Source organism: Camelus bactrianus, chromosome 34, assembly GCF_048773025.1.
Source record: "Camelus bactrianus isolate YW-2024 breed Bactrian camel chromosome 34, ASM4877302v1, whole genome shotgun sequence".
In the NCBI taxonomy this organism is placed as follows: Eukaryota; Metazoa; Chordata; class Mammalia; order Artiodactyla; family Camelidae; genus Camelus; species Camelus bactrianus.
Window position 1 is genome coordinate 12,817,849 of NC_133572.1, and position 18,298 is coordinate 12,836,146.

General features: G+C 38.5%; 1 protein-coding gene across 3 annotated transcripts in view; it reads left to right on the plus strand.

The window, feature by feature from the left end:
* Positions 1-18,298, plus strand: part of PDE3A (phosphodiesterase 3A) — a 280,768-nt gene that overhangs the window by 55,630 nt on the left and 206,840 nt on the right. The window contains exon 1 of one of the 3 annotated variants that reach the window (XM_074357369.1): positions 9,049-9,071. The exons of the other annotated variants lie outside the window; for them this stretch is intronic. Coding sequence (XP_074213470.1) covers positions 9,069-9,071 — 3 coding nt within the window. The 5' untranslated portion in view covers positions 9,049-9,068. Of the gene's footprint in view, positions 1-9,048; positions 9,072-18,298 lie in introns of those variants that run through there. 3 annotated transcript variants of the gene reach the window in all.

Sequence of the window (18,298 nt, forward strand, 5' to 3'; positions counted from 1 at the left end):
GCTGCGGACACCTCGAGGGTGATTATAGATGTCGTTTGTGAATCAGAGACATCTGTCTTAGAGTAACTGGGTGACTTGCTCCAGAACATTCAGATACTCAGTGGCCGGGTCATGGTCCAGCTTTTTTAGTGGTGTGGTCTGGTGCTTTTCCCAGAAAATCGGGTGATCATACCCCATGTGCAGTAATCAAGCAAGTTGGCAACCTCTGATCTAATCAGCCATTAAAAAGTCTATAAGACAAAAATTTCAAAACTTGGAGAAGGACATATCATTGTTAGTATTTGTGACTCCAGTTTAGGGACTCAAATGATGAGGGGTAATGTGCATGTTTGTGCCTATATAAATGAATAGTGGGATGGTAGCATGGCTGAGGTGTGGGTTTTCACGTGGCCTTGGATTGAGACAGAACTGGACTCAATCTCGGCTCTACTTGTTACTAGAATTGTGGCCTTGGAGCAAATCATTTAAACTCCCAAAGCCCTGGTTTCTTCATTTATAAAACGTAACACGGTTATAATGTCTTTACTGCAGTCTTTGGGTAAGAATTAGAGATGCTGAATGAAAAGTATGTAGCATAGTGCACGGTGCAGAATAAATTATTTTTTAAAAAGTGATGTCAACAACAGCTTCTCCTCAAAGGGTAAAAGGAAGTGGTTATTTAAATCATCACAATATGTTAAGTCGTTAGTTAAAATTCTGATGGAATCACAAGATAATTTTAGCATGCGTATATACGATAATGAGGACTCCGTGGACAATTTATTTGTCCTCCAGCTACTTATTTTTAAACTGGGCAACTTTCACCTTCAAGAAAGTTAAAGAAACAGAAAACTAGAGATTACTAAAACCTTTGGAGAAGTGATAGTGTGATTCATTTTGAAATTTTTAATACAATGCCTTGGCTAGTATCAAGAATCTATTTTTTTCCCTAAATGGAAAAGTTTATGTGATGTTTAGGAAGATGTTATTTTGCTTAAACACCAACTAACTGTCTTCAGGAAAAGGCAGAATCTGATTGCTTTGGAAGCTGATGTGAGCATGTATTTAATCTCTAACACAAAGTCTGATTTCAGGGTTTGGAGAGCAGAATGGGATTAAATCATTTCAAATATGGAAACAAAAAAAAGCTACTAGTTTAAGAAATTTGTTTTCTATATATTTAAACATTTCATACAGGTTGAACTGCTTACTAATATAATTCTTGTATATCAAGATTTGGACTGCTCACGCCACTCATTCCCACATCACTTTGGATTCCTTCTGTGTACACTTAACCTGGGGGCATCTTCTTGCATAGTTGGAAGAGCAGCAGAAGCTGCCAGGAAACCGTCAGTGAACATCCAGGTGTTCCAAACCTGATAAATTATTTACAGCGCTGCTTTCGTAAGAACAGATGCCCCGAGAGTCGTCTCCTGTTTAAGCTCTAACAAAGAATAGTGGGCACAAATGGCTTTTGGCCATGCAGGTGATACTGTGATCGACTGGTGCTTTGGAGTCAAGATCCAAGAGGCTTGAAGTATTCCATACGCTGCATTAGTATCCTTGGATCACTTGCGTTTTCTGTCAGTGGCTCATCTGAATCCCATGTCCTGAAACTAATATACCATGTAGCTCCCTCTAATGGGCCTGACCATCATTATAGTCTGGGAAATTTCCATGTCTGTCCCAGAGATAAACAGTAACAGGGCCTGTTAATTCCAAGTGTAGTTAACTGCCAAGCTACTCTCCACACCTGCTTTTATTTCTTCTTTATGAAAAGAGAAAATTATCTGAAAAGGAACAGAAAACACATATGTGTTACTGTTTAAAGGACTGTAAAAATACACTGAGAGGAATTTGGGACACCTTATTGTCCTGATGCTCGGGGAAAATGGCCTGAAGGTAAACCTGACACAGATATCATGTAGTTACTCTGTTACCTTGGGCAAAGGTTCTGAAAACTTCTTTAATATGATCCAGCAATCCTACTTGTGGGCATATATCTGGAGGGAACTCTAATTTGAAAGATACACACATCTCAATGTTCATAGCAGCACTATATTCAATAGCCAAGACATGGAAACAATCTAAATGTCCATTGACAAATGAGTGGATAAAGAAGTTGTAGTATATATATATGGTGGAATACTACTCAGCCATAAAAAAAGAATAAACTAATGCCATTTGCAGCAACATGGATGGACTTGGAGACTGTCATTCTAAGTGAAGTAAGCTAGAAAGAGAAACAAAAATACTGTATCACTTACATGTGGAATCCAGAAAAATGACACAAATGAACTTATTTACAAAACAGAAACAGACTCAAAGACATAGAAAACAAACTTACGGTTTGGGGGAGGGGAATAGGGGGAGGAATAAATTGGGAGTTCAAGATCTGCAGATACGAATTACTATATATAAAATAGATGAACACATTTATACTGTATAGCACAGGCAAACTATATTCAATATCCTACAGTAACCTATAATGAAAAAGAATATAAAAATGAAAAAAAACCCCAAAACTTCTTTAAAATATATAAAATAGAAGCAGGTGCTCTTGCTTCAAATTTAGAAGATGCTACTTATTACCAATGATTAATGACTAAAAAGAATATAATTGGAAACTTTTACTACTAACATTTAGATGCACAATGAGAAGATCCTTATCTGGTTTGTGTTTTTGCTGCCTCTCCTAATGCATCAGTTCATGCCCACATATGCTGGGACCCCTACAAAGATGTCTCTATTCAGCAACACTTTGAGCGTGTCAGGTAAATGCTTCGTCAGGTACCTCTTCTGGGAGGAAGGAAGCGCTCCTGGTTCTTGGTGTAGCAAATTCACAAACTAGATCCTTTAAGCAGATTTTTTTTTGAATCAAGGAAGTTTTTGTTCATCCTAAATTGACATAATCCCCTAGTTCTTAACACACACCGTGCCTCACATGAGCTTCTGCATTTTAGCAAGATATTCTTTTGTTGGAAAGAAAAATTGTCCATTTTGTTTTAGAGATAAATGACCCAAATTTGTCATCCTTTGTTTTGGCGTCAGGGTGCGTTATTTTACTACATGAGAGCAAAAGTCAAACCCTGAAAGGAGGACCTGCAAAACCATGAAGTGGGCTACTCAGAGCAACTTCACATTTTACTCTCATTTGGGGTATTTTGAGTGTGTGGAGGGTTAATAGCTCAGTGGTAGAGCTTGTGTTTTGCATGCGTAAGGTCCTGGGTTCTATCCTCAGGACCTCCATTAAAAAAATAAAATAAAATATCATATTTTGAAATAAATAGGTCCCTGCCATATATATATATATGTACACACACACACACACATACATATATATATATAAACACTGGCTGCTTTGAGTCCTTGGGCACCTCCATTCCCTACTTTATAGAGGCAGGTAGGTAGGTAGGTAGATAGATACATGCATGCATTGATACATACATACATTTTCTTGAAAGAATTATGTTGCAGTGAAGGTAATATTTCTGGCCGTTCTGGTATTGTTGCTGTAAGAGCGGGTTAAGCTTAGTGGGAAAACTACCTTATACTGATGTTTTTGTCCAGGACAGAAGCAGATTTTACTCCCTGACTCCAAGCGCTCATCCTGTGCTGTGCTTGTTCCGCAACACTTAAATATTCTGGATTCATTGGAAGATTTTTTTTTTTTTTTTTGCATCTCTATTCTATCTTTTTAGTTCTCATTAATAATATCTCCCTTGGACTGTCTCACGCGTGGAGGGAAACGTCTGCCCATCTGCATTACCAACCCTCATATAAAAGTTTGCTTATTTGTTTGTTGGCCATTCTCTGATTTCATCTAAAACAGGTAGATTGATTTTACGTTTTGAAAATAAAATGAGGCTACTGGGGGATTCTCTATAGAGCTAAGACTAGCTCTGCACGCATAAGGCACCAGGCTCCTATAAACAAAATAAGTGAACCACAAGTTTTAATTTCTGAAAATAGTTTCTCCATATAGGGTGATAGATGATATTTTTGTGGTTCATGGAAATCTTATTCTGCCATGTTGGTTCTTGTGGGGTAAAAAAGATCTTATCATCTGAGAGGATGAGGATTTTGTATACAGTGTTGGAGGGGAAAGATTTTTTTCTCCCTCCATGACCATAAAGTAATTTAGTCTTTCTGAAAATATTTCTTTCTGTTTAAGATGAGGATATTTGAGTTGCTGTGAGGCTGATTTTAAATCACATAAGCTAAGTGTTAGGACACTGTGCCAGTCGGATAGTGACTGGTCAGGGAAAAATAAAACAGAACACATACAGGTAGCTATAATATGCCTAAATTTTCCATGATGTTAGATTATATTTCAATTCCTTGAAATTTAATTGAAGAACATAAACTAAGGGAAATCATGAAATCAGAGATAATCTATGTGGCTTATCTTTTCCGTTGTATATACATCTTTTGAAAGAAAATGTTTCCATTTTATACAGCAGTTTAATATACATTATGCAGTGGCTGTGGCATTCATAACTTGCTGTCTGCTGAGAATTAAAGCAAAATTTTAAGACAAATGAAATTATGTGTCCTGGTAATCTGCCTTCAGGTATTTTTTAATCTATAAGCACTTTAAAAATACATAATCACTTAGGCAGGGGTGGGTATAGCAAAGTGGTAGAGCACATGCTTAGCATACACAAGGTCCTGGGTTCAATCCCCAGTACTTCCTCTAAAAATAAACCAAATTACCTCCTCCCCCCAAAATAAAACAATATCATAGTCATTTAGGAGCATCGTTATCTTTTTTTTTTTTTTTAGCAAATTTTTTTTTGTGAAAAGCAGTGATGAGCGCCAATGTTGATAAAGCATTTGAACCTAGAAACGTTGTTTTAATTTACAGATGTGCAAGCTAAGGCCTAAGGTGGTTAAATACAAATGTGGATTTATCCAATTTCCCAGCACACCAGATGCTTAGGTACTTTTTTTCTGTGACAAAAAGCCAAAAATTTACTCTGCAAACATTTATTGAATTCTCACTGTGTTTCTGGGGTTATATGAGATGGTGGGAAATTTCTTTAAAAAAAGGGGAAGAGCTCAAATTATTTTCTCTTCTTCCCTTTTTCCATGTTATAAAAATTCAGATGGCCAATTCCTTGGTTTATTTAACCTACTTTTCTAAACGACATTAAAAAAAAAAAAACCCTACAGTATGTTTTGAAAGCAATATTCAGTTTGGTACTATGCTGTTTGCTAGTTAAAATTGTTTTTGAAGTTTAGGTGAAAGGTTATGAAAGAATTAAAATGTATCTTTTCGTATGCTTTTGTGTACAGGAGGTAGAAAACGCAAAAATGATATATGGGATATTAACAGAAATATATATTATGTCACAGATGGAAGTCTGGAAGTTCTCAGGGTTGGCTTCATCCAGGAGCTCTGGTTCCATTTTCCCTGGAATTCCCTGACTTTGCCCCCCTCTGGTGGGTAGCCAGGTAGCTGAAGCATTTCTGGGCCTCATATCCACACATCATGAGGATGGGGGAGGATGAGGTGGAACTTTCCCAGCAGCCCCCAGAAGTCATCCTTTTATCTTACTGGTTTGGATAATGTTCTTTGAAACATTCTGTGGAAAGGGCAACGGGATGGCTCCCTGACCAGTCTGACCTTTGGCAGGACACAGATGACCTGTGACACTTGGGTTACATGAGAGAGGTGTAGATGCTGCAACAAATTGGGACTCTTATTAAGGAGGAGGAGAGAGTGGGGGCCACAGTTGATAGACCAGAAACCTTGGGCCTTAGGAAAACTGGAGATTTTGTATTCTTAATATTAGAAGAGGCAAGCATGCAATTCTGAGGATCCATGATGAAGTAGGAAAGAAAGGTTGAAATATATAGGATGCGAAAGTGGTGTACAGCCTTAGAGATTTTATCAGTTGTGGTGATATGTGCTATTACCTTCTGGTTCTGCTTGGGGGGAAGTCTCTATATGAAGGATGACTTACAAAATTATATTATGAAAATTCTGACAAACAACATGGCTTTCTCAAGATAGCTGTTTATTTCCAATTTATTTAGTTTCTAATTATTTAAATTGTTTAATTATTTGGTTTTTAAAACCCAATTAAGCAAACTTTTAATAAATACTGTACCATATTTCAATGTCAGAATTCTAGGAACAGCATTAAAAATCAAAGAAAATAAATGCACAAAGTGTAATTTTAGTAAGATTGAGAAAAGTAGGGGGTACTGGAAAGAGATTTAGGTGAGTGGCTCCTGGAAAGAAAGGTTTCTGAATCTACATAGATAAAATCTATGCCTTCTCTGTCACAATTTTTGCCTTCAATTCATTGTTTATAGACTGTTTCCTGTTTTCTGATCTAACAGATAATCAAAGTTTTCGTTGATGGGTTTTGGGGACAGAGCACGCATAGGTAAAATTCCTAGATGGTCGAGATGCTGTAAGTACCATTGTCTTCCTCCACTCTGACCAGCACTGAGTAAGAATTGCTTGTAGAAAAATGGAGTGGTCAGTTATTTTTTTTCACACTGGGCTTAGTTCTCATTTAACCCAAATTTGATTTATTCTTCCCTAGACTCATTGTGTCTCATGCAGGGGGTTCAAGTTTCCCTCGTTGGTAAAAATAATGTACAACATTGATATTCTTGTAAAATATCAAGAAAGTACATAATCTTTGTTGATTTGTTAAATCGGCAAAGGACTATTGAATGTTGAAGTGACCTTTTCCTTTTTGTACATTTCAGCTGAGTTTATCTCTTATTCTAGCCTTTACTATCTGTTACCCATTCTTGCTCATGACTAAGGCGTGTGCCCCAAATCGTCTGTGGACCAGAAGGGGAGCATGGATTTGTAATGTTGTGAGTTTATAATTTGTTACCATCGAAATTCCCTGGAAGCTTTGAATTGGTGTGGTGTATTGTGCCTCCGTAGGAAGTATTGAAGAAGCCTCTACTCCTCTCTTTATGGGGTGGGAGGAGGGCCAGAGAGGCTATTTAGAATGGTGTTTAGAAAATATTTGCTAGTTTTTAGTAACTCCTAGACCTGGTAAGGCTCATGAGCAGGCGGGGACAACGGATACAGTTGTGAGCAAAAACAGACTCAACCCCTGTTCCGAGAGAGTGTAGCCCGGTGGTAAACACGGGTAAAGCAAGTACATATAAAATATGATGTTTAAGAAGGAGAGGTACATTGTGTTATGAAGAGCCTATAATAGGCTTTGTTCATGAAATTCTGATTGAGCCAAGATCTAAAGGAACATCAGAAATTAAAAGTTGTCCAAAGGATGAAAATTTTTACAGCAATTATTAGTTCACATTAATGGCAAAGAGAGAAGAGTATTTTAACATTTTGTCACATTTATTACACTGTGTATTGTCTTAACATTAAACATTTATTATATTGTGTATTATAATAAGACTTCAGGTTCTTCATTTGATTTAAAGAATGTTTATGGAGCACCTGCTACACACACAGGGGACTCCTCTGGGTGCTGGGTGGGGTGCAGTAGCAAACAGAACAGAAAGGGCCTGGGCTGTTGGACACATGCTCCAGGGAGAACTTCCGTGTGAGAATTGCCTGATAGGCAGGCGGTACCGCTCGCTCGCTTCTCACTCTGCCAGAGCAATATCCCATTTGCATTCCCTGTTACCGGTAAGTCAGTGTGAGAGCCCTGATGGTGGGGCATTTTCAGGTATTGACACTGATGATCTGTGACTAGTGGTTGTATCAGGTTGATCAAAAACATCACCCTGCTGTTGAATCAAACCTTGAGAATCCTAATTCTTCTCTTCGATTCAGCTCTGTCACCCAGCAGAATCCAGGCATCTCTTTCAGATGATAACAAATCATTTACGATGTGACTTATTCTGAAACAGCAAACTCCAAACCAGCCCATACGATATTGACACTCCTTTGTTTGTTTGTTTGTTCTACAAGTAGGGGAACAGTAGGGAAATAAACATCAAAGGAAAGTTGTCTGGTAGGCAGTGGGGAGTCGGGGTGGGGATGTGTGATATGAAAGGTAACTGAAACAGCTAGATGGTATATTACAGTGGAGAGACTCTAGACGTGGTGGTTGGGTCCCCAGATCTGAATATGATTCCTGGATCTGACTCCTACTAGTTATGAGATGCCATGAATAGGTTGCTTAACTTGACTGATCTGTTTTCTCCTTTTCTGACATAGCCATTGTATTCATCTTCTCCGCTCCGCTCACAGCTGTTGTAAGGATCACATGAGAACCGTGCAGGTGCTTTTATATCGTAGTGAAGGTGCAAAGCTAGAAAGGGGCAGATTTCAGACCCCAGCAGTGGGGTACCCACTCTTGGTACAATGCAGTGCTGGATCTGGGCAAATGAGTGAAAGAAGGGAACCTGGAATGTTTTCTCCCACTTTGTGTGTGTGTGTGTTTGTGTGTATTTCTGGTATTGGGCAAGATTGGGGTTTTTTAGCGCAGAGGAATTTTCGTGGTGTCCCTCCAATAAAATGACATCAGTGAAAGTGGGTTAGAACCTGGCTCCTCAGAGGTAGATCTGTGGGTCAGCGGCAGCATCAGAATTACCTGGGAGCTGGTAGAAATACAGACTCCGGGTTCCCACACTCCATGAGTGAATCAAAATCTGCATTTTAACCAAATCCCCAGGGAATTCTATGCAAATTTTCTTAAGCCTTGGGTTGGACAGATTTCTCGCTTGGTCTGCCCTGATCCTTCAGAAGACTCTCTGGGATGTTGCACAGAGAAATGCCGACAACCAGCCCCTGCCGGATGCTTCAGCACCACCTGGGAGAATGGGGGCGCGCAGGAGGGTTAGACGGAAAAAAATAGGCTCCTTTCTGTTCCCAAGAAACCGTTTTAGGGTTGAAAGGTTCATAGTCCATCATCAGTCCCCTGAGCCCACCAGTGTTCAAAAATGTTTTTTCCCAAGACTTTTATGGTGCTGAAGTCAGACTTTTCATATTGAAAAAACAGACCAAAAATGACTGACAGTTATAGTGTCTTGGATTAAGGAAGGAAATATTTAGTCAGAGGAGCTGAGAATTTATCAGGAGAGCTGTGTGATTTCATCTCTGGGATTTGGTTTCTAGTCACCTTTGTTCTCCGAGGATGGTAAGTGCCTCCGTACTCTGCTTGTTCTGAGTTCCGCGACACACACATCGTAGGGGCTCAGGGCATTTTGCAAAAAATATCTTTTTCTATCATAAAGGGAAGAATGAAGTCGGTTGAGACCAAGAGTGGCTTAAATTCTCAGTAAAGATCCCGTACATATTTGAAGACAACTGGTTCTCCAGATTCTATATGCAGTACCCAAACTTTTTGTATATAATTACAAGTTAACCCTCACTTCCAGCCCTAGCAAGGTTTAGGATTAAACACAATTGAGGAAGCTTTTCCCTTAGAACAGTGCTTTTCTTTGCAGGATGGATGAAATCATTTTTAATCTTTCCTCTTGTAATTACAGTTCTTGCAACTTTACTCTTTTCTCCTTTTTCTTTCTTTTCTGCCTGGGGTGCTGGATGAAATATATGACTTTTTTTTCTTTCTTTCTTTCTTTTCTTTTTTTTTGAGCTGGAGGTTATGTGATTCCTTTGTGTGTTGACTCTAGGTCTGGACTTTGTGAACAGAGATGGAGAGTGTTGGGCGAGGCAAGGGAAATCGGCTTTAATACTGCAAATGGATGGGTGGCTCGTGATGAAATTTCCGGCCTTATTTTTCCAATTTTGCTATGAAGTAGAGAAATTTTGTTCCAGCCAGTGTTGTACTTGACTCAGCCTTCACTCATTTATTCAACAGATACTGATTGTGTCCTCAGCATATGCTGCTAACTGTATAGGTGGTTGGCTTACTGTAGAGACTAGAGATTTGAACTCATTCACACAGCTCCCATTTTATCAGGGTGGACATTTGAAATGAACTAAATTGAGGACGAGCACCCTGTTGCTTTGATTAAAGCTTTTTTTTTTTTTCGGTTTTAGCTAACCCCCTTTTATGTAAAGAAAAAGGACTGTTTTTGCCAATAAGACTACCAGTCAAACAGGTAATTACTTTATCATAACTGTCTTGCAAAGTGGACCCGCACAAGGGTATTGCTCACATGGAGACTTTCCTCAAGTTCTCCTACAGCTGATTCCATCAGCAAAGAAGGCTTCCTGCTCTGGGAAGCAGAGCAAGTTGTGAGAAGGAATTTGTTTCATTTTCTCCAGAGTTCAGCAAGTTACTCAGATTTCGCTTATAAGGAAGCTGCTAACTATCCACGGGTGTTCGGCCTCCTAAAGTGTCCGTTTATCTTCAGCACAACCTGCTTTTGAGTGTTTACTATAAGGCTTTAACCGCATAGTAATTTCTCCCTTGAAGAGGTCTGCTGTATATAATGTTAAGGCGGCGTTGTCGTGGCTGTTATTCTGTGTCTTAAGCCAAATACATTTCTCAGCATTCCAAGGTTATATGAATACACAGAAATAATTGTTTTCAGATGTTGATGTTGCACTTAGCGCTTGAAAATTTGGTTCAAAAGTCATTCATCTAAAAAGCAGTGCAGATAAATGCAGTGTGCATTCGGACATATATTATGATGTAGAAATGTTAGAGTGACTTAGCCTTCTGTCATATCTTCGTGACATAGGACATGCAGTGTGCTGTGTTCTGAGTCAGCCTGTTTCCTGTTAATGCAGCTACAGTCCAGACATGATGTGCTTTGCTTCTAATTCAGTAACTGCTTTTAATCACTGAGCCACACCCCTGATTCTTGGGTTCTTTTGTCACTTAATATGTTTTGTCTTTAGGTCTGCTTCAAAAGTTAAAAACTTGAAATCTTCCCGTAGTTTCAAAATGTCATTTTTCTGTAATCACCCCTAAAATGATAATAGGACTTTAACAGCCTTGCCCATCTTGGGTAGTTTTGGAAGGAAGGGGTTGAGAGTAGTAAGTTTTAAGACTAAATTGGAAAAATATTCTACACTTATTTTTTAAATTTATATTTATTTATTTATTTATTGAAGTATAGTTGATTTACAATGATTATTAATTTCTAGTGATTCATTTATATATATATATATTCCTTTTCATATTCTTTTTCATTATAGGCCATTACAAGATATTGAATATAGTTCCCTGTGCTGTACAGTAGGACCTTTTTGTTCATCTATTTTATATATAGTAGTTAGTATTCTACATTTATTTTTGTCCTAACTTTCATACATGCACACCCAGAATCAGATCATTAAGTGCTGAGGGTTTAAAAAAAATCATTCATATATGACATGCAATATGAATTTCATCTGTTTGTATCAACTTATCTTCTAGTCAATAGAGGAGAAACATGAATGAAGTTTTCTTAGACCAGTGGTATTGAGTCTTTACATTAATGAAAGGGCAGATTCTTTTCTTCATCTCTTAATAATTATTAAATTTTTCCAGTAACATTGGAAGAAAACCAAAGAAAAACTCTATTTGATGTATATATATTACACTGGGAAATATTCAGATCACTGAATATTGTTGACTGCTTATTTTGCAAAGCAAAATATTTTGGTATTACAGTATGGTAAGTGCTGTGGGGCAGAAGGGGCGTCTGCTGAGTTTTTACTTTCAAATGCATATTTCTGTCTTTACCTTGTAGTCTTGCAGCACATAATTCAAAGTGTTTGCAAAGTACACGAAGTTTATTGTATTGTTTAACTGTCTGTTTCAAATTATAACTTTAAAAAGAAAATGGGACTCCCTTCCTCCACCCCCGACCCTAGAGACAGATTTTCCATGACAGAATAGTTTTAACCATCAGGATGTTGCATAAGTCAGCCTGGAAAAGATCTGGATAGACAGCTAGCACTATCATCTCATAGAACTTTGCTTTGTGACAACATTTTTTTTTTTTTTTTTTTTTTTTTTTTTTGCTGAAAGAATTATACGTAAGCTATAATTTTCCTATTCGGACATACTTTCAAAATCAATTTTTGTTTGCTTAGTTGTTTCTGATTGTTGTTATTTGGACACTCTATACAAATAAGAAAAATTTTTAAAACTGTAGTGCAGTGTCAGATCCCAAGAAACCTGACTAAGGTTTGACTCTCATGAGTCCCGGGGACAATCCACACGAGGGACGTTTGAAAGAGTTAATGTGTGTGGTGAGGTGTGGAAAGTTAAAGTGATGTGTCGTGTCGGTCATGCTGCCTGGTTTTTGTGTTTTGCAGGGATTATTTAGGATTTCATTTTTAAGCTTTACTTTCCAAAAGACTTACATTCCAGAGTAATTTGTAATGGAAAAAAAAATTGGTGAGATGGCTCTATCATCCTACAGGTTGCTCGGGCCGGCTCTACAAAAGTTCACGGGGTGGAGATTAAAAAGTTCACAAGTCAGAGTCTGTTTTAGAAAAGTTGCAGTTAGTAGGAACTGTTCCCTGAGTTCCTTTGGGTTTTTATTTGCTCACTTAACCAAAGAGACCTGGGCCAGGCCATGTATTTTTCAGGATGTAATGATCAAACTACTGGGCTGGTTGCTTTTCAAGTTCAAACCTATTTCTCAATAAGTCCCATCACTTACACAACACTTCTTGAATGCTTGTTTACTACGCAGACACAAAGGGTATCAAGGAACACTAGGCTTATTTGTTGGTGAAATCTGGGGCGGGGGAAGCTGTTTTTTGATGGCCAGTTGTTTACAAGGATCCCTGTCTACCTGGTGACATCTTGAGGGCTAAGGGAGTGAAGGATGCTCTTCGACCAGCTGTGGAAGACTTACTTTCTTCCCTTTCTGCTCCAGGAATATAGGAGTTAGGGGTTTTCCATCAGAGATTTGAATTTTCCTTTAGGTTTTATCATCAACATCCCATGGGAACTTAGAATAGAACTAATCTTTGATTATTTATAGATGAAAGGAAGGGAAAAATTACCAGTTTTGTGAAATAGTTGTTGTTTCTGAACTTCATGAGTGAAAATATTCTACATCATACTAATACATTTAATCAGGTTTTGTTAGAACTGAATCTAATTCCTTAAATTACTCAACGCTGAAGGTCCATACATTCAAGGCATTACAACTACATACCATTGGAACTATACGTAGATAGATAAGAAGTAATGCTGGCTAGAGGAAGATACAATGTAGCTGAGAAAAATAAGCTTTATTTTATTTACCTTTTATCCAGCAGATAGTTTATACTTAAGTGTCATGAGCAGTTACAAAATATGTTACAGTTCAGAATTGGAAAAGATTATTTCCTGGGAGGTGGGGAGCATTCACTTAGAAAAATCTTTGTGGAGTGGATAGTATTTGAGTTGGATCCTGAAGGGTGAGTGGAATTTGAGGAGGTGGATATTGGGGAAAGACAGTCAAAAGCAACATCTTTAATAGAGGAAGAATGAAAAAATATGGTATCAGGCAATAATGGCTTACTTATGTTCCAGTCATAAAATGCACTGGGTTAATTGGTTAACCCTTACTGAGAGCCAGATACTTTGCTAAAATAAGCATTTACATATATTATTATTTTATTTAAATCTTGAAGATTAGCCTAAGAAGTAGAATTTTGTGGATAAAGAAACCAGGACATCGTACAACTGGTGTTTGGCAGAAGTTGAACTTGAAGCTGGAGACTGGTGCCTTGAAAATTAGCCTCTATTCCTTGATGTTGGAAGACCTTTGGTACCACAGAGAATGAGGTGCATTTTATTCTGTAAGCTGTGGTCACTCAGGTTGAGTGATGTGTTCCTCCCAGTTTTTCTTTTTACCTCGTCTCACCCTCCTATTTCTACTCATTCCTCTCTTCAAATCCTGCCATCAAACTACAGAGAGAAACCTTTTAGAATTCTAGATCTGATCATTTAGTGCATTTAGTGTTTCCAGGTCTCACAGCATGTGTTTCCTGTCCCTTCCCATGTGATACTGTGTACAAGGCCCTCCCAATCTCTGTAGCTTCATTTGGAACTATTTTCCATTCTCTGAAATATTGTCTTCTCATTTCTTTACTTTTCCTAGGTTGGCGCCTCCATTGGGATGCCTTTCTCACTTCTGGGTCCCCCATCCCCCTTCCCACTGTTCTCATTTATTGTTAAATATTAAACCACTTGTTAATTCTTTAGTTCATATGACATTTGAAAATTTCCAGACATGCAGTTCTCAATCAAAATGGAATTTAACTGCTGACGTTCCAGATTCCATATTAAAATGGCTCCTTAAATTATTTAATGTAGGTTGTTTCTCTTTTTTATTTATTTTTTCAAACTTCCAGCGTGTGCTGTAGAATCACAACCAGGTATGTGTATTAGTCAGGGTAGGCAAAGTTGGGTTGCAGTAACAACAATCACAAAAATCGTAATGACTTATAGCAAAAAAGACTTTTACATTCATGTGGCTTGGCAGGAAGGCTATGCTTATCATGGTTACTTCCAAAGAAAGCTCCACCTGACATGTGCTTCCCTAATCATAGGGCAAGAGAACCGGGTAAGTCAAGTATTGGCTCATAGCACTTCAGCCTGGTAGTGATTCATGCCACTTATGAATCCATTTCACTGACCTCACATGGCCTCACTGAACATCCGGGAGACGGGAACTACAGTCCCACCAAGTGGTGGAAAAGTTGGAGGACAAATGGAAATATTTTGTCAACAGCACTGCAGTGTGTTAAAAGATTAAAAATTTGGTGCCAATTCTTTTGAAGTTTATGTTCATTAGCAATTTGAAAAAAATGTAGTCAAACCTAGCAGTTTGGAAATTAAAACTTGAAAACCCTTAGACGCATGATTATGCATCTTTCAAAATCATTTCAGTGGGAAATACTGAATTCGATGTATATGCTTACACTTTAATAAATGTAAACACTTAATGGCTGGTGCACAAAAATGGATGCTAAACCAATCTTGTCCACTGATAATGTCAAAGAAAAGGGCAGTGTCCCAGCAAATAGGTTGAGTTATCCTTGAGTATATATCATCTTGAAGGATCCTCTTTTCCAGGAGAGACCATGGTCATCATTCAGAATTTATCAGTCAAAGGCACTGAGCAGAGTTTGAATGAGTCAAAATTCCACATTAAAGTACTGTGTAGATTTGTTGAATGTACAAAAACAACATTTTTCTTAATATTTATTCTCCTTTGGTGTATTTTCAGTTGTCAGCACGAATGACAACCAGCAATTGTCAACACTCATTGATCTTTATTTCCTTTTACAAGAAGTTACATAGACATTGATTTGTTGGGCACTTAACATGGAGAGGAATCTTTCTTATGTATGGATATTGTTAAATTACATCACTGGCATCCTCACCTGAACAGGCATGTGAGAGGATGTGGGTGAGGGGAGAAATTAAGAATTGAGTTATACCAGAATTACTAATGAATATAAGCTTCGCAGGAAGTACCTCATTGTTTTCTGGGATGAATAATGACTGTATGATCCAGTATACACACATAAAATGAGGAAATCTGAAAGCAGTATCTGTGTGATCCATAGAATTTGGCCAGTAGTTGCTTTTTCCTGTGTTCTGTTTTTATTGCACAACAAGAGTATCACCTTCCATTTCTTGTGTGTAAGTTCAGTATGTGTGAGGAGATCTCTTAGCTTCCTTTTTCTCACAGTAATTGTGCTGAACATTATCAAGAGATGCCATGGCATTAAAGATTCAATATGGAAATCATAAAATACCCTAGTCCATGAAAACAAAATTTAATTTTTTAAAAGGGAAATAGGCATTAATTGTTGGTCTGTTTTTTGTTTTTTTTTTTCATTTAGCCAATCTTCTTATGGAACATCATTCTTCTGCCTCACAGAAAATTTGCCTAATTGTTCAAAACTCCCGCTGAATGTTTGTATTTCCATATCGTCTGAAAAGAACATCTGATTTTGGGTGAACCATGTCTGTCTCCATATTGTGACAATATGAGGGAAGAAAAAGGAGGGAGAACCTTGCAGTGTTGGTTTATGCAGTGGCAAGTTAAAGGACAAGAAAAATTTAAATTATTGAGCATGTGAAAATTAAGTTCCTGTTCTCGGTAGTGGTGCAGTAGGGAAGATTTCAAAGATGCTACATCCCATAATTCCTTTCCCCTGTATTGTATGATCAACCAGCAACTATTTATCAAGTGCTTCTTAATTTAAGATACCAGTGGCTAAGTTTTTATTTCTGCCACACTTCCTCTGTCCTGTCTCCCTCAGCAGCTCCATCTCTCCCATCATAAATATCAGTTTTGCATGTGCAGTAAGTGTCTTCTAATTGGCCTCACGCCACTCGCTTTTCCTTCCTGACACCAAAGACCCATGAACAACTAGTAGCAGTGCCTCTTAAACTTGCAAGCTTGTGCAAAAACCAAAACACACACACACACACACACACACACACACACACACACACACACACACAAAACAAAACCAGTTAGTTGTATTGTTTTTTATCAGCCCATTTATGTTCTGAGGAATCTCATCGATCAGAGAAGTCTATTATTCTGTCTGAATTCATTGACTTTATCCATCAGTCACTGTGTCCTGTATGTAGCAGCGGGTGTAAGCGTATCATTGACTCAACCACAGATGACTGACATTTACAAGCTCAAATGTTGTTTTGTGAGTTTTTGAAATTAAAGAATTAAAGCATTAATCCTCTTTCAATCTGAACCATTCAAGACACAGCCTCACCTCATTTTATGGGTGAAGCTGTGGAAAAAGTGAATGTGTTAAGATGTAAATGTGTGCTCGGTGATATAAAAACCAAATGTGATTTCAGCAAATGAAGGGAAAGGGTGAAGCGTGCCTTAAATTGTCTGCCTCGGAGATGGGGAGGAGATTTGGACACTAATAGAAACAGGAAGTGTTTTATTATGAACCTTGGGTGTACTCAGAGTAAATCAGTTCGCATTCTAAGAAGGAATCCAGGCTCCAGGTTTGAGCCCGTGTGTATCAATAAATTTCACACTAAGAAGTACCTAATCTTGAGTCTTAGAAACCATCTCCTACTCTCACGAGTTGTCAACGAACCCATCACCACAGCTAGTAAAAGAACTCCAAAAGCAAATCCAGCTGGCAGAAATTGCACAAATAAATGAGTGACAAAAGATCGAAATGGGTGAGTTTTACGGCATCATCTCCATGGGGCCCCACACTCCACTGCTTACTTCAGAAATGATGAGAAGTCGTGAGGTAAAGCCTGGCATTAAATTCTCCGCTGATGCTGGAGTGAGCGTTAAGATTTGTGCCTGGGTGCTTTTCCCCCTGCTTTGTCCTGCAGATGTTTCACCATTTAAGAGGAACTGACTATACCTTGGGGGAAAAACAATTCCTCTACCATATTGTGCAAATCCATGTCCATCTTCTCATTTCCCCCTACTCTTTTCAGAGTTAAGTCACACAAGTATCTGTAGGGTTTTTGCAAATTGTTAGGCCTGAGAAACGTTTTCCCCAAACTTACGGCGTGTCCAAATGGCTGCCGATTACAGCCAGATACGAACACGTGCACACTTATGGAGTGAAGCCAGTTTTTAAAATGTGGGTGGCAGTGTCTTTAACGAGGACTCAGCATGCTTTCCACCATAGGGGTCAACTTGAAATTCTTTGGAAGCAAACAGAAGTTTGGAAAGACCAAGGAAAATGCAAACGTGGCCTCACCTTTTATTTCTCACTGACAGCCTTCGTGCCTCTCTTGCTGTGTTATTTATTGTTTCTTCCGGATAATCTTTGCATCCTGAGTCTATGGACTAGAGTTACTGGCCTGGACTCATTTTTTTTCCTTCCTGGAGGTATAAATAGACTGATGACGCCCAACGCGCCCTGCAGCATGAGCATCATTCATATCGTACATCTCCTTTCTAGGTCACAACGCTTTTTAAAAAAAATCAGCCGCAGTAGCAGCATGTGAGGAGATGAACATATGACCCCTTCCTCTCACCTCAAAGCAGTGCCTTTGATAGCATCCAGACGGCAGTGCGTGGAAATGTGACATTTGAGTGACACGAGAATAGCAGAGGCAAAAACAGCCATTCCTACCAAATAGCTTAAAAATAACATCTTCCCCATCACTCCTGCTCCCCTACATGCCTGAAATGAAGCCCTTGCCATTCAAGAGTGCTTTGGGAGAATTTGAAGAGCCGGCGCCATCCCCCAGTACAGTACGTCTCTGCTTTCTCTCTTTGTTCAATCATAGCAGCTCACATCGTGAGAAAATTTCATCTCCCTCATTCCTCTTTCTTCTCCAGTAACAGAAACATGGTCATGCTTCCAGACAATCATTTATTGCTGAGTGGCTACCGTGTGGGGGACAGTGTATTGGGTGTTTTGAGATGGGATGTGGGAGGAACATCGTTCTGTGTTCTCGACTTCAGCTTCTTCACTTTCCTTGTAAACTGTGATCTC